This window comes from Cuculus canorus, chromosome 15 (assembly GCF_017976375.1).
Source record: "Cuculus canorus isolate bCucCan1 chromosome 15, bCucCan1.pri, whole genome shotgun sequence".
In the NCBI taxonomy this organism is placed as follows: domain Eukaryota; kingdom Metazoa; phylum Chordata; class Aves; order Cuculiformes; family Cuculidae; genus Cuculus; species Cuculus canorus.
Window position 1 is genome coordinate 10021459 of NC_071415.1, and position 26117 is coordinate 10047575.

General features: G+C 44.8%; 1 protein-coding gene across 3 annotated transcripts in view; it reads left to right on the forward strand.

Annotated features, from left to right (window-relative positions):
- TOM1L2 (target of myb1 like 2 membrane trafficking protein) overlaps nucleotides 1–26117 on the forward strand; it is a 55507-nt gene that overhangs the window by 18170 nt on the left and 11220 nt on the right. For 2 of the 3 annotated variants that reach the window (XM_054080477.1, XM_054080478.1), the window contains exons 2-12: nucleotides 1918–2002; nucleotides 2693–2771; nucleotides 4390–4539; nucleotides 9175–9309; nucleotides 10283–10441; nucleotides 11325–11441; nucleotides 14108–14241; nucleotides 16705–16753; nucleotides 17789–17912; nucleotides 18935–19052; nucleotides 20979–21054. In XM_054080477.1, coding sequence (XP_053936452.1) covers nucleotides 1918–2002; nucleotides 2693–2771; nucleotides 4390–4539; nucleotides 9175–9309; nucleotides 10283–10441; nucleotides 11325–11441; nucleotides 14108–14241; nucleotides 16705–16753; nucleotides 17789–17912; nucleotides 18935–19052; nucleotides 20979–21054 — 1226 coding nt within the window. Of the gene's footprint in view, nucleotides 1–1917; nucleotides 2003–2692; nucleotides 2772–4389; nucleotides 4540–9174; nucleotides 9310–10282; nucleotides 10442–11324; nucleotides 11442–14107; nucleotides 14242–16704; nucleotides 16754–17788; nucleotides 17913–18934; nucleotides 19053–20978; nucleotides 21055–24185; nucleotides 24252–26117 lie in introns of all 3 variants that reach the window. The other variant, XM_054080475.1, reaches the window with a different exon arrangement.

A 26117-nucleotide genomic window follows, 5' to 3' on the forward strand; every position in this document is an offset into this window, starting at 1 on the left:
GCTCTTCCTTAAGAGAATCCCTGCCTAAGGTAGCCTGAATGCAGAGAATGGAAGATACTCAGTAACCTGTCCAGTATTTACTGGGCATTTTGGAAGCCATGCGTCGGGCTGAGGTTCATTCTCAAGCAGAAAGAGTTTTCGTTGTTGAAGGGAACACTACCATGTGGTGCTGATGACTGAAAGGGACGCGGAGGTGAAGGCGGCACCACAGGGAGCTTTGCAGCCTCCTGGCCACTGTTTCCTGGTGGGTGAGACCCTGTGCAGCCTCTCCATGCTTGGCAGCGCTGCCTCTCTGAATGGGAAGGACTGCAAAGGGTGGTCTCCTTTCCCATAGTGTCCTCTCCATTGTGCAGACATACGGCTTCTTTTCAGCACTCTCTGCTTGGATTTTGTGTAGCTGTCTGGTTTGTCTCAGACTTAGACAGTTCCTGTCCTTGCTGGAGCTGCTTTAGCCTTGATCCTGGTGTAGACGAGTCACTCGACTACCCAGCCATGCAGTCTTTCTCAAAATAAAGTCCCATCATTATGGCCTGTGGCATCTAAATCCTCAGTCAGGGTGATAGAAATGTTAATGGGAAGAACACAGTTGGTAAACAGAGAGAGGGATATGTGAAGTCCTCAGAGCCTGGCGTTCTCAAACAAAATTTGCTTTGTTCTGGGGGACAGACTGGGGTCTGATGTGGAGACAGAAGGACAGTTGGGGAAGATGGTACTCGTGCTTTTGTTCCTGCTTTACAATTTTCAGAATATTTTTCCTTGGTCTGTTTTGCATTTAGAAATGCTTTTGTTTACCCTGATTGCCTTTCAACGTTGTATACGAGGGATCCATAGGAAAACCTAGATTAATTTAGCGAAGAAGGTCACGTTTGGCTGGAAGATCCCCTTTTTAGGGCTCTCTGGTGACAGACTGTATGTTCAGCCCAGTAATGTTTCTGCATGTGGGCAGATCAATGCATAAAGGGTTTGAATGCTGCAAGGGAGAAGTGTGAAAAATTCTAGGGGTGTTCTAGGCACTGTAGACAGAACTGCATTGATTTAGGAGGAAATCCCAAGGAGGAAATAGTTCTTGTCAACTGACTACGTGAAGTTATGGTTATGCTATGCTTGCAGCCGTCTGCAAATTAAACTGCCAACAGTTGGCATCTGCCACTGTCACAGTGCTATAGGTCATCCTTCCTGATGCCGGAGTGACTTACCTGCCACCCCCACAGTGAGGAGGGAGCATTTGGGAGTCAGGAAGAGGGTGAATCCTGCTTAGGGGATGTGTACATAGCCCAGGCACGGAGAGGAGAGCGGGGACGTGGGACAAAGGGAAGCAATGCCCAGCCCTCTGGTAAGCAGATATTGAGGAGCTGTGGTACAGGAATGAGAGAGTCCTGTGCAAAAAGGGCTGCCTGTGAGCAATATCCTGACCTGAACTGTCATGTGCTGAATGTTTTCACGTGCTGGTGGTTCTTTTCACACTGAAATTCTGGACTTCCTTGAATTCTGTCTCCAAGTTGCTATCTTTCCTCCCTCAATTCATGCGGAGGTGTTATCTGCTAAAACAGGGTGGAGGTCATGTTGATTTTGAGGAAGTTTTCCTACCTTGTAACTTGCCAACAGTGCAGCATCTGAGCAGTTTAAATTGGAATTAGCTGACATTTTCCTACTCTCCCAGGAGTCTTTAAAGAACAGCCCATCTCTGTGGGCTGAAGGTAGTGAGCTTGAGGGATAATTGATTCTGTCTGAAAACCTCTGTGCTGATCCCTAAAACCAGGGGGGAAGGTTTGACATTGCTTACAGTCACTGGGGACTTTCTTTTTTCTCCTTTCTTTCTTTAACTGGGTAGTTTCAGCTCGGAGTAACTGAAGATGGATTGAAGTACAGTACCTAATCAGCAAGATGTGAAAAGATTCGTTTTTCTTTACTTTACAGAAAAGGCCACAGATGGCTCTCTGCAGAGTGAGGACTGGACACTCAACATGGAGATCTGTGACATTATCAACGAGACAGAAGAAGGGTATGTGCTCTTTCAGCAGACTCTGAAAGGTTCGGGAACACAATCTTCATCCAGTCGTGCTCAGCATGTGAGGAGGTGCAGTGAGTCTGAGTGCAGATGCTCATTGTTTGAATGCAGTTTGCAAATGAGTTGCTCTGTTTTCCTGCTCCTCAGACATTTCAGAAAACCATTGTATGGTGCAGCACTTCCTGGGGTCGATCTCTGCGTGGGAGTGCTGCTGTGAAACATGTCTGGTGGGAGAGGGTACTGAGTTTGTACCTCTGGGTTCTTGTTTTCAGCAGCTGTATCTCTTTGCGGTGCTGCAGTGCTATTAATTTCAGCCATTTGAATAGAAAGCTACTTGGACTTGTCTCCTTCAGCAGCATAAAAGCTGTGCTGCTTGCAGTTTGCAGGAGAACTGATCACTGATCTTATGCCCTGGGCCTTTTTCTGAGTGCCTATCAATCTTCCCTGCTTGATCAGCACCCCGCCTTTTGGGAGGCCTCGGGCATTGGTCTGGTCTTGACTTCTGTGATACTTTGTCTCCCCGCATAGTTCTACATGGCCCTAGTTTGGTTGTAGTCAAATTATCTGAAGTTAACACACGTGCCTATGCCCAGCTGGAAATGGCAAATGATTCCTTCTCCCACAGTACTTGGCGTGTGTAAATGTCTGAGTTGTCTTTTTAGAAATGCTGTGTTTTTCCTTCAGTCCCAAGGATGCCATTCGGGCGCTGAAGAAGAGGCTGAATGGAAACAAAAATTACAGAGAGGTCATGCTGGCGCTGACGGTGAGTGGGGGCAGCCTGGAATGCCTTGTAAGGGCAGAACCCTTTGTTTTTGCCATTTTGCTTTTCCTAACGCTCTCTTGAATGCCCACCCTATTTGCTTTAACAGCGACTATTCTGCCCTTTTCTTCTCCTCAGTCGTCTCCTCACTTCCATGGGGAAGAGTTACGGTCAGCTTTGCATAGCGTTTTTCCAACTCAATTGAGTTCTGCTCTTTTCTGGGCTCTAATTCATCCCTAGTAGTGACTGAGGAGAGTTAAAGCAGCCCAAATGGCTCTCTGTACTCTTTGGGGCTTTTTGTTTTATTCTTGTTTCCCTGCATCCTACTGTTTCTCCGTTCCAAGACAACAGCTGTGGGCATATCTGCAAGTGAGGATGATGAACTTGCCATATTTTCAGCTTCATAAGTAGCTGATGCACGATTTCCCATGTGAATGGCTCTCTGTAGGAGCCTCACATTAATTTATGCTGATCTAATTTTGCTCAATAAAGTGCAAATTATATTCTGTGCACTGCTAAGGTGTGAGATAATTTGCCAGTGACCTTTCCTAGTGATGGCTTTAGCCAGGAGTTTCCTGGGTAATGCCGCGCTACTGGACACGCTGTGCTGGGCGGGCTCCGTGAGGAATGAGTGACAGTAAGTAGATGGAGTTACACTGCTGTGGGTAGGTGATCTGTATGATTCTTTCACACAGCTCTTGTTGCATCTCCCTGATGGAGCGTGACTGTTCTTTCTGTCTTCTTGCCATTTCCTATCCTGGGTTGTCATTTTGACAGATTACCAAAGACCAAACCATGAGCTTATCCATTGTGCAGAGAAGAGCAAAATTCATCAGCGATGAGTCTGTGTCATCAGGGCTGATGAAAGTAGCTGAAGTAGGAGAGTAATTACAGACTCCTCAGATCCAGAGTTGCTAGTGGTTATTAGGCATGGCTGTAAGGAGAAGTGGCACATTGGATTTATCTCCATGCTAATCATGTTCTTCAGAGAAAAATCAACAGCTGTTCTTCCGTGGCAGTTGAATGGCAAGTGGAAGGTGCCTCTAGCTAGGTTGCAGGGGGAAAACGTGTCAAAGTATAACCTGTCAGAGCATTCACAAGGGAGTGTTTTGAATGAGTGAAGATCATTCACCTGAATTCCCAGCTCTAAAACATGGCTTATAGCTCAGAGCAAGCGGGTCCAGCTGTGCTCCAGGTACATGGAAGATGGTGCCACAGCATGATAATACCTCACTGTGACAGGATGTCCTCTGTCTTACTGGCTCTTGATGTGGTGCTGTGTACTTAGCTGTTCAGCTGTGCAGGTTGGGCAGTTCTGCTTTGAAGAGGAAACTTTCTATTTTTTTACTTTGAAAACAGGCAAAGGTAGATCACAAAAGTGCCCTGTATGTTAATGGTGGGTGAGATATATCTAAATGTGTGTGCAGAAAAGTAAGGGTTTGGCTAAAAAAGAGGAAAAAAAGATGAATTAAGAGTTAAAGTACAATTTCTCCTCTGAAATTTCTCCATCGAAAGTTTTAAAATAATAAAGAAAAAACCCAAATCAGAAACCAGCCACTTAGGTGCTGTGTGTGCGATCAAGCTTTGCCCCAACAATGAATGATTTTTTGTGTGTGTGTAGGTGTTGGAGACCTGTGTGAAGAACTGTGGCCATCGCTTTCATGTCTTAGTGGCAAACCGTGACTTCATCGATGGTGTTCTGGTGAAAATCATCTCGCCCAAGAATAATCCCCCTACTATTGTACAGGATAAAGTACTAGCGCTGATCCAGGTACATGGCTTTTCTCTGCTTCCATATGTTGCTGCCTGAAATAAAGACTGTCCGCTTCAGTGCTACACATCGCTAAACACGCTGTCATTAAAAATGTGGCAAGTTTTTTATATGTAAAAACAAGCAATATATCCAGATTGGCTGGGAAGAGCAGACACGCATGCATAGATATTTTACCCAGGGAGAAATGTCTGGATTCTACATTGAAAGGTACCGCTCTACTCTAAAACAAGAGAACGTAATGGCAGATAAATGGATGTCTTTGCAATTTAACGGTCAAATCTAGAAGCTGGAGACCTGCTTCTGCAATAAGCTTCTCATCCGAGGCCAGGAAATGTTAGCAGACCACACTTTTGCTGTCATTGCAGAATCATTACCTTTCTGTCTCTGTTCCCCTGACCATAAAATGAAGCTGTTCCCTCCATTAGAAAGCATTCTGAATTCATTTTAAAGACGGGTATTGAAAAGTAAATGACCATATAGGAGTTAAAAATGGTTTTGGTGCCTTTCCTCTGGTTATTGTGCAGTAAAAGCGTGCTGTCAGATCCTTGCCTGCAGTGGGGAGGTTTAGTCAGAGGCCTGCCTGCCACTTCTCCTTCTGCGTAGCACAGCAATAAACAGCCGTGTTAATTCCACAGACCATTAGCAACACATGAGGAAACATTGGTGCCTGCCTGGAGGAAATTTGACAATTATAGGAAGCTTTATCACTGGGCTCCTACAGGCTATTGTGTACACCAGAGACTAAAAGACACTGCGTATTTAAAATGATATAAACCTGCTGCAGTGTTTCTTGTGGGAAGGAGTTTACAAATGTGCAGCAGAGTTTTCGAAATATACTTCTGGTGTTTGTGGCGAAGCATGCAGTTGAATTCCTGCTGGTTTGGGTTGCATGGATGGGACATCGTTAGAGCATGACAGTGTCAATAAGTGATTTCCAAACAGAAAATTGGCTGGGTGGGGAAATTAGGACGGTTTGCAGTGGGGTCGGTGGGGTCCCTTTATTCTGGTCTCTGATCTCAAGGCTTTAAAAACACAACAGCACAAAATTAATGAGATTATTAAAAGCAATTCTTGTTCTTCATCTGACTGAGCCCTCGGGTGTCTGCCTGCTTTGGTGGGAGAGCTGATGGATGCAGTGACCGGGAGATGAGGTTAAATACTGTCTCTAAAGAGGAGCTCTGCCTGTTTCCGTACTCTTTGCTCTACTACAGTGTTTTAGAGGATGTTGGTTACTCTGGGTCTCGGATCTAAGTGCCTTCCCAATCGTCACTGCAACTAGGATGGAAGTGTTTGTAACACAACCAAAAAGCCTGGTCGTTGCCTGAGTGTGTTAACAGAGCTTTGTCTGGGTAGTCCTGGTGCAGTGGAGGGAAAAGCCTCGCTCTGGGTGCTAAATGCCTTTCAGTTGCCTGTGGGTGGGTTCATTAGTGTCTTTGTAGCTGGAGGTGACAGGGGACTTTGCTTTCCAGATTGCCTGACAGGTTTGGAAAAGAGATGGCAGTCACTCGTCTCAGCCACCCTACGGACATGCACACCCAAAACATCCTGTATGTCACAGCCACTTTACCCAGCTGAGACTTAGCTCCTTAGAGCTCCCTGCAGTCGGTGTTAACGCTGTTCCAGAGGGCTGATCTCTTCTCACCTGTGCTCCTCTAGCATGGCTTTTATCCCCTTCTGTAGGCTTTTTACAATTTGATATCGGGAATTAATAAGAACAGAAATGAGAGGATTAATAGCACAGACTTGGAAGCATGGAAAAAGCTGTGCAAACAGCATATGCCTCAGCCCTACAGCTGTTGTGCTCCGGGGCCTTTCCAAAGCGAGGGCAGATAAAGCTGCCATCCAATTTCTTATCTAGAGACTTGACTGTTGAGATGTTGGGCATCTTGCGTCTCACTTTCTCAACCTGTTTCCTAGTGTACATGAATTAGCATATATTACATATTGCTTATCCTTCCTTCTTCACCTTGCTAAGAGGTCTTGGATATATTCCTTATTACTGTGTCTCTGGTAAGAGCTTGCATATCACTTCAGAGCTCATTTTGCCTTGCCTGGTACCCAAGCATCATCATCAAAGGTGAAGCATGGAGAAACCTTTAGTGGCACAGCAAAATCTGTTGTGGGTACATACGCTGAAAAGTGTCTGACACTGGAAAAATAGGCTTATTCTGGTCACTGATTTAGGAGCCAGGTTTGCAATGGTATTTAATTAACACTGACGTGCCAAGCAAGATTTATACGGCAGCATCCTTAAGTATCACCTTTGATAGTCTGGCCCAAAGACTTAGAAGATCGGAATTCAGTCTTACCCCTGTCATACGCTACTTTGGACGACGAGCAAGTCTAAGCACTGTGTGTAGCTTCTTATCCATAAAGTAGAGCTAATTTGCCTAGTTGAATTGTAAGCTGTCTAGGACAGGGATTGTCTTACAATGTGTGTAGAGAGCACTTAGGACAATAGCACCCGGTCCTGCTTGTGACCTCAGAGACACACTAATACAGATAATGGTGCCAGCTCAGGCGGAAGAAGAATACAAATGAAAGTGTCTCCTTTCTGCAGGGAAGACAGTTGCAGAAAAGTGAATATATTAAAGAGGTAGACTGCAAATGAAGTGAGTTCACTGTCATTAGTGCCTAGAACAAAATCTATAGGAAGCCAGTAGAAGAGAGGATGCATTAGCCCATCCTCCTGGGCAAACAAGCCTCATTAAAAGTTGGGGGCAGTAACGCAGCGTTCTTTGCCTCAAAGTTTCTTGTGAGTGATTATTAAATAGAGCATCCCTTGCCTAACATTTTTCACTCTGCCTTGCAAATAGAGTTGAAGTGGGGAACGCCATTATGTCGAAGCATCATTAGGTAGAAGCATCATTCAGATGACTCCTGATGGAAATTGGAAATGCAGAGGAAGGGCAAGGGCACAGTTACTGGTACAGTCAATATCTCCGTCAGAATTAAGGATGGTTTGGAAGGTCAGTTCCAAGGGAACAGAACGGCTCTTTGCAGAAGGAGCTGTTTTCTCTGGCTCAGATAGGGCTGTTTGGGCTTGCACTGCGTCAGAACACTCGATGCAGTTAATTTACTCCTAACAAAGCTGTGAAGCAAACCTGGAATTGTTAGTGTGTGACTGATAATGGATTGTCTCCTGAGCACACAGGGTAGGAAATGCTTTTTCTTAGAACTGAACAGGATAGGAATGTAAGTTAAACAGTGATATTATTTCTTATCTTGCCTTGCTATCTTTGATTTCTCTCCTCTCAAATACAAAAAGTGGTTAAAAACAGCTTTTAAAGTAAAAATAGTCGAAGAGCTAGTGTAAAAGCAGTGACTAAATGAATTAAGTTCAGAGCCCACACACTCGTCTCGCAGTAGTTCTGGATCCAGCACACCAATACTGCCATATGTGGGGGTTTGTGGAATGCTTAATTTTTAATTGAGTCATAATATTTCAATTTTTCCTTCCCCTAAATCATTAATACTTAGCTAATTTCCAGCAGAAGTGAAAGGGGAGTAGAGGCTTTCAAGATTCGCTCTTAGCAGCTTCCTGAGTGCGAGTGGCTGGCTAGAAAAGAGAAACACTCAGTACTCCCACTGAAGAAAAAGATCAGATGTGAATTGAAGTCTTTTTAGACACCAGAGAATTCATGCGGGAGAGATTATGAGTGTTCTGGCCATGGGAATTTCTCCCTTTAAACTTCTTCTTTTTGACACACCAGGGCGTCCAAGTGCTGGATATGCTCTGTAGGAATACAGGCTTTGCAAGTTCTGTTGCTCATGAGACTGCATGTTTCATAATAAAAGAACCTCAGAAACAAGGGGTTTTTATCTAAGTTTGGTCCAAATAAAATCCTGAAGGAAACTCAACAGCTGCGTTTCTTCTTTGGCAACAAATGAGGGTGTTTCACAAAGGAAATGGAGATGACCCGAGTTGATTGTATGGCTTTATGAATTCCATTTAGATCCATTTAATCTTTCACATAGACTTTTTCTGCTGGGTCCCTGGGCATAGAACATGTAAGGAAAGACCAGCGGAGTAGAAGGGACTGGCAGAGGCTTTCATGTGCATTTACAGATTTTGATGATGTTGGGAGCGAGACACAGCTACTGTGTGCTGGGTTCCAGTCTGTTTTATATTTCATAGAAACGTGGAACGGTTTGGGTTGGAAGGAACCTCAAAGCCCATCCAGTTTCACCCCCTGCGATGGGCAGGAACACCTCCCACTGGATGAGGTTGCTCGAAGCCCCATTCAACCTGGTCTTGAACATCTCCAGGGATGGGGCAGCCACCACTGCACTGGGCAACCTGGGCCAATGTTTCCCGACCCTCATCACGAAGAATTTCTTCCTAATGTCTAATCTAAATCTTCCCCTTTCCAATGTAAAGCCATTCCCTCTCATCGTCTCACTCCATGTCCTTGTAAAAAAATCTCTCCTCAAAATGTGTACATGACTGTGTTGATAATATTTGCAGTGTCTTTTAGACTAGATCTAAAGAAGCTGTAATTATTAGATCTTATGATTACAGCTTTCCATTGAAGCTGGAATACACGAAAACTTTTGTAGTTGGTATCTGAGGTCAGGGTGGAGCTGGAACTTTTTTTGAGAGGTTTATGCATAATCCCTCTTGTTTTCCAGGCTTGGGCTGATGCCTTTCGAAGTAGCCCTGATTTAACTGGAGTAGTGCATATTTATGAAGAACTGAAGAGGAAAGGCATAGAGTTCCCCATGGCAGATCTTGATGCTCTGTCTCCAATCCACACACCACAGAGGGTAAGCTGCAGCATTGTGATTCTAGGGGTATTTTCCTAAGATATCTAAACAGTTGGATGAATTTTCTTCTTTCCTCTCCTGTTTCTCTGAATTTGTCTCATTTTCTCACTCCTGGAAGGACTCTTTTTATTAGTGAGAGGGCATTAGGAGAAGCAGCTGCATTTGACGGGTTGATATGCTAATAGTTCTTCTTTCTTGAGTCAAACGTCAGTCTGCGAAGAGAAGAGTTTGTAAGGAGGTTTGTACTCTTGTCTTGCACAAAACCACCAGACAAATGCAGCTTATTTGTTCAGAGAGAGTCCAGCAGGATGTACGATCGGTTTACTTCTTTTGCTCCAAAGTATGGTCGTTTCTGTTGGTGATAACCCTGATCCAAGGCTTGCCTGTCTTTTAAAGGTGTTCAGAGGCTGAGTCTGTCACTGATCCCAGGGTGATGTGAAATCTTTATGCCTCTGAAAAGTCAGGACTGGAAAGTTGACAGACTTTCAACTGCTGCTAGGAAGTAACTTAATGATCACAGGTATTCTGATTAGTCACTCTGAAAAGTAAAGTTAATGAGTCTTTGAAGTGGTAAATGCAAGTGATCAGGGACTGAAAGATCACCATTCTTGTGTCAAGATTAATCAAATTCAGTATCTGTGTATCTCATCATTTGTTTGTAAGCCTGCAACTTAATTCCTAATTTAAAATAATTTATTTATCTTTGACTCTTGTTTTTATATTGCTTTTCAGTTTTTCCTGTAAAGGTAAATTGTCTTAAATGCATGTGGGGTGGGTCAAAAGATATGGGCATGCATTTTGGTTGCAGCTGTCTGTTTACGGGCTGGCCTGCCACTCTGTTCTCGTAACTACACTGACCTTTTCCACAAGGTGCAATTATGTTCTATATTTGAGCATATTTGGCCTGAGGTTGCTGACAAAGCAAGCGTTGTCACAATTCAGCTTTTGAACTCCTGTCTTTCTGATGTGGCAGAGTGTTCCTGAAGTTGATCCTGCAGCAAATATGCACAATTCACAGTCTCAGCAAAGGATGAGCACCAGTTCTTACTCTTCATCTTCTCCAACGGCGTATTCTGCTCCTCAGGCCCCAGCTCTGAATGTGACTGGTCCCATCACCGCTAATTCTGAACAGGTATTGGGATAATTCTTTTCAGGGAGACTCACTTAGCATATGGAATCAGAAACAAATTTGCAGAGGAACTATCATTTTAACTCTTTTGACTTTGATTTCCTCCTAGATCTGACTCTTAGTCATCTTTCCTCCTATTATACTGTAAAATCACGGATGGTTTGGGTTGAAACAGATTTTAAAGATCATCCAGTTCCAACCCCCCTGCCATGGTCAAGGACACCTCCGATTGGATCAGGGGCTCAAACCCCCATCCAACCTGGCCTGGAACACCTCCAGGGATGGGGTAGTCTGGGCTTTCCAGGCCGTGGGTCTGTTTGGCCTCCTAATGGCAGCAGTTAGGAAACCTCACGATCTGACCCACCAGACCACTCAGTAGTTGTGCAGTGGGGTAGCCGTTGTTCTCATTAAACTGTCCTTCTTTAAAGGCATGGAATGTCTTGCAGATGGAAGTCTACAGGGAGGTCAGTCTGCATCCATAAGACCCTTCCAAGTGCCCTAATATAGGATCTTTTCTCTCTGCAAAAATAATAACTACCAAGCCAAAGATCCTGCTCAAATCTTGTACGTCTTTCCCCACACATGAGGCACACTGAAACCGAGGTCTGGTTTTGGCTGCTGTTTTCAGTTGCCACCCTTCCGTACAAGCATGGAACATCTGGGTTTGTGACGATAGAGTGGTTCTATGAAATTCTTTTCTGTTGCTTTTCTAAAATTCTTTCTTGGGTAAACTTATCTCTTTACATTTTATTTCCTGCTGGAATGCCTGGAGCCTCAGATATCAAGTCAGACAGGACCAGAAGTGTCACAAAGTTAATTCTTGACAGTTATCTGCATAAACCAAAAGATTATGCAATATTTTGCTGGTTTTTTTACCCCAACTTAGATTGCCCGGCTGCGCAGTGAACTGGATATTGTTCGTGGGAATACAAAAGTGATGTCTGAAATGCTGACAGAAATGGTACCTGGACAAGAGGATTCCTCAGACCTTGAGTTACTCCAGGTAGCAGTTTCCTAGCAAATATGATTCTCATCTTTTCTGTGCTTGAGTTTCTCGGAGGTGTGGTTTTTGTTGTAGATCACTTCATTGGCTTGGTTTACATAATGAATATGGGCTGTGCTTGACCTTGGTTAGTCTCATCACTTGATATTCTTCAGTTGTTAAAGCTTCCAGGAACAAAGATTAGCTGACTTCCCTTGAAACGTGTTCCAGGGCTTTCTTCTCCCTGTAGCTAGAATTTTTTCCCCATGTTGAATATGAGGTCATCTTTACCACAAAGCAGCTCAGAATTGCCACAGGGTCTGTAAGCCCTGAGCATTTCTGCTTCTTTTACATCCTTCATCATCATTTGTACAGTGTCAAAACATTCCCAGTCACCATGCAGGAAAAAACACTCCGTATTTCCAGCTGAACTAAATGTTGCCAAGGGTCTGTGCATTCTCTGCCACTTGGAATCTTATATATGAGCTTACTGTCTTTCCAGAAGATGTACTGTAGCTTCTCCTGAAGGTAGTGTCTTATGGCAGGCTCTCAGGCGAAGTTTTGTGCTGTCTGGAGCGTTAGACTGTGTAATCAGAAGGGGTTTCTTTACTGGGACGTCTTAATCCAGCGCAGCATTTATTATCTCAAGAGGGAAATCAGTATAAGTTGAGCTCATGTCTCAGGCATCGGACCTGTTTCCCTAGGCCAGTGATAGCGGGGTTGCCTTTGGGCTGAGGAGAGTAATAGAGTACCACATGCCACACAGAGGAGGAACAGTGTGATCCAGCATTCCAGCTGCTGCCCTTAACGTGGTATTTGCCTTTCCACAGCTTCAGAAATAAGCTTCTGTTCTGATCCTCCAGCAGGGAGGATGGGCTCCCATAGCAGCACATTTGGAGGAAGGCAGAGAATTGCTCTCTGTGATGCATCAGAGTTTGAAATCCATCCAAAAGCTCGTTTCTTCCATGCAGTGGTATCGTGTGTTCATCTCAGAGCCGTCACAGCAGCTGATGAGAGGCTTTGCAATAAAGAGCATTTCAGTTGCTGCCCGTTTGGGTCAGACTGCTGAAAACAAAAGAAGCTTCCAGGAAACCACAACAGACCAAAACAGTGTAGAACAGTTTGCTTACATTCAGAAACAACGACTAACATCTCGACAGCGTAACCTTACAGCATAGCTTTAAGGTGAAAGAACTTGATCATAAAACGTAGTGACAGCAACGGTTCTTTCTTCCAACTGGTTCCCTTCTGTGACTGACACATCCTAAATCTGGATCACAGAGCTGGGGAGAACCCGGTTTTGATCACAAAGGATGGTTAGTCTTTTAAAAGCTGTGAGCTGGGTGCTGCATGCAAGGACTCCTTGCTTTGAGGTTTATGTAGCCCTCCTCCTTAAATAATTCCTGACATTTTCTCCAACAATCAAATGTAAACAGCTTGCTAGTGAGCCAGCTCTGAGCAGAATAGATAGGTACTGTCAGCCCTCTCGGAAAGGCGGCAAACAAACCTCTGAAATGTCACAATCTGCTTCTAAAGTGATGGGATCAAAACTGACATTGGAGAACACATTCCTCAAGCTGTTAAGGCAGCTGGATTGTGCTAGGTGAAATTTATCCAGAGCTTAGGATGTCAGACCAAGCAAGGAAAACAAACACATTTTTGCTTTCATCCTGAAGGTTGTGTACCAACAAGTCATCCTTGTTTAGTGCTGAATTTTTGCTGTGAAGTGGAGCAGGGGAGGGGTAGAAGATGACAGAGGGACATGCTTTAGTTGAAATATCAGTGCTTATTGAAAGAAAGCCGTGGGCCTAATCAGTGGCACCGTGCCATATGTCACGTTTCCTCTTGTAGTTCCTCCTCAGCAGACCAGTTTTGACCTTTCATCTCAAGGCCTTTCAGGAGTGAAGAATTCTACTAAGTAATTGGTGATGGAAGGGATGTCGTAGAAGCATGAGAACTCCAGGTTTGAGCAAACTCAAATCTAGATTTCTCAGCACGAGAGACTTCTGAAGTAAAGGCCCTTACTCTGTATTTTTTTAAATTTTATTCTGTGATTCCTCACTGCCTTTTTGCAGTCTCTCGTCACTGAATTTGCTCATTTGAAGGGAATGTTTCTGTGTATTGTTCAGTACTAAAGTATGTGTGGAGGGCTCTTCTTTTCATGCTCCTCCTCCTTGTTTTGTGTTCACCCTCATGTTCTCAGTAGTTGGTAAGTTCTGTGTTCCCAACACTTCTCTTCCTAGCACACACTTAGCAGCCTGAGGTAGCCCTGATGAACGTTTTTCCCCCACTTACCCCACCATGGGCATCTTTTAGTTTTTAAGGACAGTATTGCCAAGAAGAGCAGATTGAATTTTCCTTGAAAGCTCTCTTCTGGAAAGCTGTTGTATTAATGTGTTTTATTCTTAAAACAGATCACTAAAATACAGTTATTTATTTTCTGAAGTACTCAGAGTTAAAGAAGAATCAGGATGTTGAATAGTAAATAGGCTCTCAAGCTTTTCTGCCATCGTCTCTTGAAGGGCATGTTTGATTAGATGCGCTTTTGGGTGACATTTAATCATGCAAAGATAGACTTGTCTTAGTGTTTCTCAGCTGGGGGATATGTTTGGCTGTGAACAGAGCTCAACTAAATCTACTTATTGCTAGCTGCTTATCAGTGTGTGTGCACAACGCATTCCTCCTAGGAACTGAACCGAACCTGTAGAGCTATGCAGCAGAGAATTGTGGAGCTTATCTCACGAGTGTCCAATGAAGAAGTCACAGAGGAATTGCTGCATGTGAACGATGATCTAAATAACGTCTTCCTCCGATACGAAAGGTGAGGCTCCTTTTCCATCCACTATTTACATTCATTCTGGGTTTTCAGTTAAGATAGATCAGTTGGCAAGAGTTGGCCATCTGTCCCAGTGCTCCAACATAACCAAATGCAGAGAGCCAAACCACGGAAAGCATTTGCAAAGTCTTTTTTTGGTCTTTTATGGTAACATTCTTGTTTCAGTTGTTTCCTTTAAAGCTGTAATTTACTTTTTTTTTTTGTCCTAGCCCTTGAATTTTTGTGGGCCATATCTGTAAAGCACAAGGCAACCTTGTTCAAAACCCTCTGAACCAGCAGAGATTTGAGTCTGCAGGCCCCCGTTGTGCAGAACTGTACAAATGTAGGGACTTGGGACTGAAAACAGTGCAGCCACCGTCACTGGTTCTACTTGCTTGCTTGGGCTCTGCACAAATCCTCGTGCTGCTTCCCAGCTTAGGGAGGCTCCCATGAGCTCTCGGTGTCTTCTGATCTCCAAGCTTTCTGTTTCCAGGACTGGTGTAAGGGGAGCTGTCTGAGGTGGGCGTGACCTTCGTGAATGTAAGGGGTTTGGTTTTAAGTAACACTTAAAGTCTTGAAGAAAGCCTGTCTTGCGCGGAGCTGAGTTTTTGAGGAGTTGGTCTATGGGAATCATCCCCAGGGGCGGGATTTGGGTCACAGGACTTTCGACATGTTAGACAAAGGCGCTGTCAGCCACATCTGCTGCAGTAGCTGACACGTGATGCAGCAGTCTTGGGAAAGTTTAATCTTCCCCTTAATGACAGGCCCGGGGAGGGAGGGAGGCACTGAAGAGCACCCTTTGTTCCTTGCTCCTAGCACTGGGCTTTGTTTCTCAAGCCTTTAAAAATAAATTAGACTCTAGATCTGTGAATCTGTGCTGTCACAGCAAAGGCTAGAAAGAAGACTCAATGGCCTCGGTTTTGTCTTTGATTTAATTGTTCAGAGGAGATAGGGGCAAACTTTGAAACAAATGCTGGCTTTTTAGGTGAAATGGTATGTGTTTCATGCGCGAGCATGATTCTACAAGTGGCAGAGTGTGACTGTCACTGAGGCTTACTCTGGTCATCCATAATATGTTTTCTATTTTCCTCCATCTGTGACTTCGCTGGCTGAGGCTGATGTATTTGTAGTCATTATACGCTGAGAGGCGAGCTGAGTGATGTTAGCGAGCTGTGTGTGCTAGAATAGCTGCACTGGTCTGAGCGTTTCAATAAATTCCAGTTCTTCCTTTGCTATTCCACAAGCTCCACATTCATCACGCTGATGTCTAGTATGGATGCCGAGCTCTGTCAGTGACTCAAGCAGGAGCTCTGGCCTTCGCTGTGAAGCTTTAGGTGTCAACGAATGTGTGGTTTTAGTGAGAAATAAGAGGTGGGAGGTGTCTTAGGTTTCCAGCTAAGGGAGCTGGTGTTCCAGTAATAGTAGACACCCACAGTTCCCTAAAATGGAAATTTGGGCCTGAATTTGGTTTTGCTGCCTTTTAAGTCTGCATTTTCCTCTGTTACATTATGAAAACGCATTAGTTTGCTTGAGATTCCCTGTTGTATTTTGTCCATCTGGGAGAAAACCTACAGGATTGTATGAATATTCTGGGTTTTTTACTGAAAAGAGAGGTTACACCTGAAACTGCTTTTAAATGGGGACAAATCCTGACCTCAGTGAAATCATGGTGCTTTTCCTGGAAATGAAGGAGGAGATCAGACTGGTCTCAGGCAAGCCTGGGAAGGAGGTAGCACCCCTGCATTTTTGAGTTTGTGAAAGCTGCGTTTGGGTTGGTGGCTCCAGGTGCGTAGGGGGGTTGGGAAGGAGTAGAGAAAAGTCCAGATCTTGACAAGCCAGACTTCTTCCCCTAAGAAGGATAAGGATTTTTATCCAGCTTCATTCTTCTCTTTCTTGGGAAGTACCAACCTATTTGAACATCAGCTCTGATGATCTTTGAGCTAAGCCAGAATGGTTTAAGAAACAACTCTGCTACTCGTTGTTTCTCTTGCCCTGTGCTGCCTGGGCAGAGCTGTGCTGGCGTGTCTAGGGCTTCTAATTTACATGTATTGCAGCAAGAGGGAGCTGTTAAGTGGGAGGAAGACTTGTTGTCGTGCTCAGCCTATTTAGCTGGGAGCATCAATCTTGCTGCAGTTCCTTCTGTCCCTTGGCTAACAGAAGAGTCGATCATGAAACACTTAATGGAAGAAAACAAGCCAAGCCCAAAGATAAATCCTACAGTGTTTTTCAGGCATATGTGTGCTGCAGGATTGGATTAATCAACTTAATGTCCACGTTTGCCAAGAACGCAGCTTCTGCAACTACTCTTGCCTTGTCCTGGCTTGAAGTTAAAGCTTTCAGGGTTCCCTTTTGACCCGACAAAAACTGTTGGGTAGCAAGCATGTCAAAGCTTTGTTATAAACTTGTGCTTTTCATTGTTTATTGGTGGCTTTGATAATCCACGTTGGGCTTTTGTTTATTTCTGAACAGATTTGAACGATACAGGTCGGGACGCTCAACACAAAATGCCAGCAATGGAGTAAGTACCCAACTGGGCTGTACTGGCCGTACTGACATCACCGGTATCAGACCTTTCTCCTGTCTAGCAAACTGCATGGGACAACTTTTAGCTCAGGAAGACACTGAACTAAAACATCTCTGTGTTTACAATCCTTGATGGGTTTTCTTTCCTCTATTAACTTTTTTGATTGCTTTTGAGTCTGTGTGGACCTCAGGTATTCACAATGTCCTTAATCAGTGAATTCCAGAGTTTCACTACACATTTTTACATATTTATGTGGGTATTTGTATATAATAAATATTTTGTTTACATTTGATCAAGTCACTTAATGATTTTTATTTGCTCCACCTAATTCTTGTTCACCGTGTCTCACAATACTCCTGTTTAGGTTAATTGCCTTTATGCCACTCAGTTTTAGGAACTTCTCTCATTTCCTTTCTCAGCAGTTCCTTTCCAAGCTGGCAGGTTGCAGCTCTAGTTATTCGTTAAAGGAAAACTATTTTGTAGTCGTTTCATAATGTTCAGCACCTGAGTACGTGATGAATTCAAACATAGCACCATTACATTTTCTGTTCTGCATTCTTCTATCCATTTCCTCTATTCACTTTGCCTGTTTGACTGCCACTTGTACTGCAGCGAAATGCAGACTGCAGCACAGGCTCTGCATTGTAACTTTAGTCACAACAAAGAAGTTTTGCTTCTGAAAAGAGGTCATACCTAATGGGGAAGATAGAAGTGAGGTGAGTTTGACTTAGATCTGATATTGGTCTGGTGTTAAAAGCAGTGGAGAACACAGACACAATGGCTAAATGTGAAGAGATGTAGATGACTTCCAGGAGGGTTTCTTGCTGTGCAGAGCAGTGAAACTGAGTTTTTTTGGTGGCTGATCCTTTTCATTGTGCCCTCATCGCTGTAGTGTCCAGGAGACTAGTCCATTTGGCAGTATGCGAGACAGGTCTTTTTAGGAACTACCCATTATTTTTTGGTATTTAATGTTGCACTGTAAGAAAAAATCTCTGGCATGAGTAACTTGTGTTTCTTGTGTCCCAACAGGTACTGAATGAGGTGACAGAAGATAACTTAATAGATTTGGGTCCTGGCTCTCCAGCCGTGGTGAGCCCAATGGTGGGAAACTCAGCACCTCAGTCATCACTTTCTTCACAGCTTGCAGGGCTTGGTGAGTACTTGATCTAAACAGTGCTGGGAACATGAGGTTGCAAGGCATGGATCTTTTCAGGCCTAACCAGTCTGTGGGCCTTGGGCAGCGTGCAGGGGCTGATGGGCAAGCCAAGTGATTGTGCTGTCAAGTCTGAGCAGTTGCTGAGGTTTCTATCACAAGCCCTTATCGCAACAGTGGGCTGTTGGGATTTATGGAGGAGCCATTTTTTGCTTGTGGCTCAGGGAGTTTCTCATCCCTTTTGCTCACCACTGCCTGAGTTGCCATGTAGTCTTCAGGAGGTTTAAGTATGTGGCTTACAGGATTAGAAAGGCTTTCCAACTCCCCCACACTGTAGCGATTTGTAACTGGGAACCAGCCTGGCACAGAGTGGGGTGACTGAAATCCAAGGCAAGCTTGTACTAGTGGTTTTATTTCTGCTTAGGTATAGCTCTCCATGAAATGAGTCTGGTGAATGTTCTTCATTCCCATTCTACGAATAATGTTTGAAATCTTTGGATAAGAGGTTTTATGAAACTGTAGGCGTTTCGCACGTGAAATCAAACCAAAGATTGTTTTATAGGATCACTTGATTTGACTGAAGGTTCTCCGCATCTTTCAGCCCTGTGCCAGTATTCTGTCACTTGATTTGAAACCATTGGTTTCACAGTCAGTAGCTGAGAGACAACAGTGAGGACAAGACTGGTATCCAGGCCCAAAGTTTGTGACCGTGTTAGTGAATAGTAAATATCTCTGGATGAGCTTGGCAGCGGGTGCACCCCAGTTCCCAAATCCTGCTCTCTCACTCAGGACTACGTATGATGTGGTGCTGCCAGGAGGAATAAGGCAATCTCTACACTTGTCTTTTAAGAAATGCAGGATTAGCAGCTACCAGCCTCTTCTGGACAGAGCTGTGCTCAGTGCTGCAGCTGTTACCGATGATATCTGTACCTGCCCTGTATTGTAACCTACACCATCATGACAGTGGTGCTTGTGCATGGTTTGCTGTTTTATTGGATCACTTTTTTCACTTCTGGTTGCAGAGTTGGGTACAAACAACGTCAGTGGCACACTCAGCAATCTACAGCACTGTAATCCTCGTGATGACTTCGACATGTTTGCACAGACGAGAGGCAGTTCCTTGGCTGAGCAGCGAAAGAAGTACGTTGGAATTTGTCTTTAGCACGATTTGAGTCACGGCATTGCTCTTTTCTAAAGGCATAAATCTGAAACTTCTCAACTTTGTTCAAGACTCAAAAAATAGTTTTGGTGTATGTTTTTGTGCTTTTAATCCAATCCCTGTCCTCTTGGTCATTATTAGTGGAGTAGTTCCTGCTGCTGGGCTGAGCAGACTGGCTGAGTAATGTTATTAGACTGTCTTGGCTAATGAGCTCACTGGAAACTTGGAAATGAACTTGCTTTTACTTCTGCAGATGCTTCCTCTCACAAAGGCTTGTCAGCCCATCCGCCCCTCCAGTGCTCCAGATACAGGAGCGTAAGGGTCCTTCACCTGAAGGTCATGGATGTGTTTTGGTAACTGAATTACTGTCATCAAGGGCTTGGAAGCAGAACTACCCTCCAGTTAGACTCTGCTTTTGGCCCAGCAGACAGACTCTCTCAGGCTGACAAGGCAGTTGTACCTTGCCTGGCTGCCATGCTATCCCTAATTTGTTTATATGCATAGGAGTTGCTTCTCTAGACCTGCGAATCTGGCACTTTCAAGGGCATTTAACAGGCCAAATTATTTTAATGTAATATAAATCTATGCAATTATTAAGAAATGCTTTGATCCCTGTCAAGTGAGATTCAGTAAAAGACATGCTCAGGTATTTTTCTTGCATGTATTATTTCTTGCCTTCTTTGGTTTCAGGTTCTAGAGGGTGTAGTGGCTACCAGCAGCCAGAACGTCATCAATATCTTGTCTCAAACTAAGAAATGTTGTCAACTAGTTTAGTTCAGATTTTAGCAGATTATCAAAAAACCACCAGCTCTGGAAAACTCAAGCCAGCAAACTTTTTAGGATCTTTTATTTGCAGTGGTCAGTGTAGCTATTGGTACTGCCTGAGCTGTAGTATCAGGGTTGAGAAAGTGTGCTCTACTGTAGAGGTGTACATTACCACTGGAGATTTCAGGCTGAGCGCCTAATGTGTAGTCAGAAAGGAGATGGATTGCAGAGAGACCTAATGGAGGTTCCTCTGTACCTTGTGCTAAACGAAGCACCAAACTAGTCTTCCCACACTGCACTGCTATCTTCTTCTGTGAGCTAACGGAACAAGGAGCACACATCAGCCCGTGATTTCACAAGGGAGGATGGCTGTATGTTCCTTTGATTGTATGCTCTATAAATGGAGCAGCAGTAAAGGTGTGAGTGTGTAGGCGAGAGCCACTGGGTGCTGCGTTCGGAGCCTCGGAGAAGCTGGCACTTGGAGGGGAAAGTGCTCCTCCTGCTCAGACACACAGCTCCTCCCAGGGGCTGATGTACCGGCAGGTGTTGGCATCTGCTTCAGCTTGTGGCTCACCACTGTGCTGAGAAATGATGCGATTGCCTCTGTCACCTGACTGCCACGTTTCCCTATTGCATAGCGGCTTAAGAAGCTTTTTAACAATCCATCTCCTGTAAATAATGCACTGCTTTGTGTGCTTCACTGCAGTTATGTTTAATCTGTCTTCGAGTCTCTCTCTGCCTTCCCCCCCATGCACGCATCCAGTTCAGGCTTCCAAATGTCATCTTCAGAGCTTTGTAAAATGTAATCTGTAATCAGGCCTCTTTTCAGAGTCCCCTGCTGGCTCCTGGATGTGCTTATAGTGCCTCCTAACCTATTTGCCTACCTTTCATAATGCCAGTCTTATCCTTTTTGCTTTAACGTGCTTACTGAAATGGAGGGAAGGTCTTTATACAGAGCACACTCTGCTTCTTGGAATGCACTTACTACGCCGTCTTGGAATGCGCTTACTAGACCTGAAGTCTTGTTAAGAAAAACAATGTGCTTTCTGATTTCCAGGGGAGTAAATCAGAGTAGCGACTGTGTTCTGCATGGATGACTGCTGGACTTCCTTCTAGCTCTGTGGTTTGTTCCTTTCTTTCAGCGTGACGTATGAAGATCCACAGGCTGTCAAAGGACTGGCGTCTGCCCTGGATGTTCGAAAACAGAACACAGGAGGGGTAGGTCGTTGCTCTGCGTTTTGTTATCTGAAGCTGTGTGTGGAATCCAAGCTGTGGGCAGCTGCTTTGACCGAGACTTCTCATTCTGTATTCCAGCGACATGCTAGTACTGGCTATTTTGAAATTGATATCTAGGAGCAAGTACTTGCTCAGTAATGAGCTCTAAAGAGCTGTTGCTTAGCACACCGGCCCAAAAGACTTGAAAATCATACAGAGTAATTTCTCTTGTGTTCTTGCAGCTTGCCTGTTGGGGTTCCAGTTCTTTGACTGGAATCACTGCTGCAAAGAATAAGTAGGGAATATCCTGTGAACACTGGCGTGCATTTGTTTGGTTTGGTTTTGCTTATGAAAGCTGTTGCAGTCCTAATCTTTGAGACTTTGCTCTTAAGTGCACAGATACATGAGCAAGTTACAGGGAGAGAAATGACTTTTAATGCTTTGCGTGCCTTTCCATAAACTGCCCTTGCATGCAGTCTGTTCTGCCTGTCCCAGGGCAGGCTCCTGCTGTCTTGGGTGGGCAGAAGAGGCCCATGCGCTGTCACCTCACAGCAGCTGACACTAGAAACGTGTTTGAGAGAGTGAGCTTGGCCAGCTTTGTCTGCATACCTTGGTGAAGGCAAAAGTGAAAAGAGCTTTCATGTCGTCTCTAAGCCCCTTTCTATCACCCTGCTTTTTAAAACCGTCCTGCTCTTTTGTACTCAGCTATGTGTAAGTTTTGACGTGAGGGAGTAAGTTCAGAGGCTTTTCCTGGTTTAATATTGGTCTGTGCTGACCACTAGGGAGCACGGCAGAGCCAGTGTAGCATGGGAAAGCCAGGGCAGCATGTACACGCCTCCCTCTGGGCAGAATTGTCTCCCCGTGCCCTGGTTGATCTCGCCCTGGTTCTTTCATAAGTTGAAATGGGAGTGCTCAGGGCAGCTGGCATGCCTGGCAGCTTGCGCTCTGAGCCAGGCGGGATTTGAGTTCAGAGCCAGCTGAGGTCAGATCACAGCTGCCTGCCTGCCAGGGCCATAGTTCAGTGGTAGCAGGGCTTTGGCAGCGATTTCTTATGGAGCATCCCCCCACCCCACAAATCTGTCTGCCTGTTCCTCTCCCTCTCCTCCTGAAAACAGGGTAATTTATAACCCAGGTCAGCCCTGTGACCGGTTTCAAGCCCAACCCTACAAAACCTCAAGCCAGCAGTACTGAGGGAAGAGGGGGAAACACAGGGAGGCAGGGGCAGAAGTATATTACGAGGGGTGAGAGAAGAATTTCTGACGCCAGTGTGACAGCCCAAGCCCTCAGTATGACTGAGCTGTGTTGTTGGCAGGACCTGGGAAAGGAGTTGAGATTCTGCTCTTTGTTGCTGTCTAACCAAGGAGCTTGCATTTAGCTACTGGTCAGGGGGGCTGTGTTCCCCTAGTGGCCATGGGGTCATGTCCTTATTTATTAACACTTTTGTTCTCAGCCAGTTCTGCTCGAGGCACCAGTAGGATGTGTCATTCACACCAGCGTAGCTGCTGCTCTGCCCCAAGTGTTGTCAGTTCAAAGGGCTGTGTCTAAGCTAATCTGACGGTCAAAGTTTTTGGGGGCAAATGCTTTATGAGTTATGGAACTTTGGGCTCTGAGATGTTGTGGAGACTTTCAGCCTCTTTTCAAAGGTCCTGATGACTATATCATGTAATCAGACTCGCTTGTTTGGAAATGCAGACTTTTAGTAATTGGTAAACACTGCTTTTTGTGGAGCATTGTGAGGCTTGTGGTTGTCTCTTCTTAAAGGAAATAAAAAATAAACTCCTAAAGTTACCAGCCCCAGCATGTGTAGCAAAAACCTGGCAGTGCTCTGTAAACGAAAGACATGCATTCATTTGGGTAGAGAGCTAATTTAAGAACAGCACTAGGGAGGAGCCAAAAGCTTCGCAACACATTCTTCACACATGTCTTGTTCCAGCACAGTCCAGTGGTAAAATTCAGCACATCCGATGTTTCTAATGTAGTCATTCTCAGAAACTTCTGTGGAGAGATGGCTGGTCACGTGGCATTAGCTGTCTTTTAATATGATTTAGCAGCTGGAAACAAGACGAGCTAAAAATACCCTGTTTTCTTAATATTGCTTTTCCATGTTGGGAATTGCTTTTGTTGCCACAGAGTTGTTGCGTGATCACGACTGGGAGGAGAGGTGTCCAAGAAACAATCCTCCAGTGTTACGCAGACAATAGATGAAGTTGGAGTGATTTCCCCCTTTTTTTTTCTCAGCACAAGTACTGAAATGAAACATAAAAGATTACAGCTGGAATCTCCATTCTCTGTGGTAACGAGGACAGGAGAGCTATCCTAGGTTTACAGCTATCTGGATGGAGGCAGATAAACACAACAGTGCCTCTCTGCTGAGCTAGCCCAGTTCTGGCAGGGCCGACAGGCTGGAGCTGCAGCACTTTGCCAGTCCTAAGCAAGCCTCTCCAGAGCTGGAGAGGGCTCTGTGTCCGGGTCTGGCTCAGAGGTGAGGTCCTGAAGGACAAGGAGCTGTCTTGAGAGCCTTTGTGTTGCTGTGCCATGCAGTCTGCAACCTGCTTGGAGGAACTGGATGCATCAGCGGTCCTTTTAACCTCTGCCGCTCTTGGAGAGGGGCAGTTTGAAAAGCTGCCAGAACACTGCGGCAAACTGCCATTCCTTACCCTCCTGCTCAACACCATCGCTAGAGCTGTCCTGCAGTTAGAGTTTGGGGCAGAGTCTGCTGAGATCGAGGAGGTGAGCAGGGTGTGCTGCAGCTCAGCTTCCTCAACAAGGGAAACTCTAGCGTTTGATGCCAGTAAAGTCTGATTGGTTTATTGGATTGTATAGCCTACACTTTTTCTTCTTCTAAGAAGATGACAAGCATCAGCCTCACTGCTCATCAGTTTTTAATATCAGTGTGGAGGAAGTGCCAAAATTCTGTAAAGTGTCTGCAGGAATCACAGAGATTGGGGAGAGATCTGTCCATCCATGGTAGGAGCCGACAGGCAGCAGAGGGGGATGCGGCTGCTGCTGGAAGCTGCCACTCTGTGTGTGTGTGTGTATGTGTGTGAAGTTTTTAACTTGCTGCTGTTGTATTACTTTATCATGGGTTGTTGCTGTGGTTTCTCTCTTTATGGACCTTTCTGTTCTCAACACAGAGGAGAGGTAAAGGTGGGAACTCAGACATGGAGCCCATAGACAAGTGGCTAATTACACAAGGAATGGTGAGGACTTCACCAGTGAAGCGATTCCTGCTGCCCACCCCAGTCCCTTTACCTAGAATAACCGTCCTCCATTCACCTCTCGTCCTGCCCTACTGAACCATTTGAAATCAGACAGTACAAGGAGTTTATGTACCACTTACATCATTACCTGGGGCAAAGGGAAAGATTTGCACCAATTTCTGGTTTGTGCAGTGCAAAGGCCTGTAACCAACTGAATCATTTGTAGGATCCCACGTCACCTCAGAAGAGGCTCAGGGATCCGTTGGTTCCTTATACTGTCTTGATTTATTTATGCAGTATCCACTTTTCAAGGGATAAACACAAGTCTCATGGATTTTGTTCATAAAGAGGACACTTTCTATGTGTCTTTAAAGCAGCCTTTTCTGGTAGTGCTTAAGTTCTTGGTCTGGATTAAACACAGAAGTTCCAGGATCATACCTCATTGAATTGAGTAATGTAGGGATAGTTCTTTATGAAAGGAGGGCGATGGGAGAACTGATACCCAGATTGACATCTTCCACCCCAATGGCATTAGGATTCAGACTCCAAAAGGTACAGTAGTGTTTCTGGCTTTAAGGATTTAATTCTTGTGTCTAGTGATGCCAGTGCTCTGATAAAATCAAGCTTCTGAAGATCACTGAATCTCTGCACGTTCTGACCTTGTTTGAAGTTGTATTTCATCAATGTGCTTGCAGAGAGAAGTTCAAAAGCCTGCTTTGAGCCTAGAAGTCAGAGGCAGGTAAAAAATAGCCTCAGCTGTACCTTAAAGCCAAGTTCTAACACCAGTTTTTTTCTGTTCGGATGACATAATCCATCACTTTAAGTGTCTGAGATTAGTACCAGTAATGTGACCTGACTGTACCAAGTCCTCCTGAGATGGTCCTGGCAGTGGTGAGCGCAGAGTGGCGCAGATGGTCCTGAGTGCAGAGAGGTACAGGATTCCCTTTGGGCTGAGGTGGGGCTGGGCATCAGGAGGCATTTGGAGCAGGAGAAAGCTCACTCTGGGGAAAGCCTTGAGTGTCCCAGGCTAAACTGCCCAGTGCTTAAAAAGAGCAACGTCCCAGGGGTTAAAGTTGAGAAGATTCAGGGTGTGCAATATCAAAGTACATCAACTCTGTGAAAAGTGTTGCATTTATTCTTCTAGACTTAGGGCAAACCCGGACTATTTCTGAAGGGCATTTTGTGAATTTGCAGTGGTTTGCAGGGCTGGTGCATGCACAGGTTGGATGCGTGCATGCTGTCATGTCTGCCTGCCCGTGCAAGAACCTAGAAGCTGTCCTGTGCCTGCCAGCACGCATGGGTAAGCCCAGCTGGAGGTGCTTGTCCTTGGGAGCTAGAGTTTATTTCAGAGCTTGTTGGAGACCCAGAGCTCATAATCTGAGAGTGAAAAGCCATAAAGTGAGCAGCGCTTGCTCTGCCACTGCCTCTGTTGACTGTGGTTCTGAGAAGCTCTTGCTGTTCGCTGGCTCTGTGGCAGCCGGAGATGTTCTGTGCCACTGTTAGATGTTCATCCATAATGAATAATCCAGTGATTGAGTTAGTTCCTCTCCTTTGCTTTTCCACTGTTTACAAGAGCAGGGAAGCATGAAATCGGCACCCCTGCTGTTCACACCACTCACACCACTGCTTTATTAAAAAAACAAACACAATATTCATTCATTGGCTTGTGATTATTCAGTCTGGAAAAAAGGATACTGCAGCATTTACAGAGGTGTATGAATTTGGGGAGGGAAGGGGGTCTGACTGTCCAGCCAGTCGCTGCTCTTACAAGCCTGTCACCTTGTTTGTGTGCTAAATATGAGAGAGAAATACGTAAAATAAACCCAAACTAATAATTAACTCGGTTTCTTTCTTAACTGGCTGTAG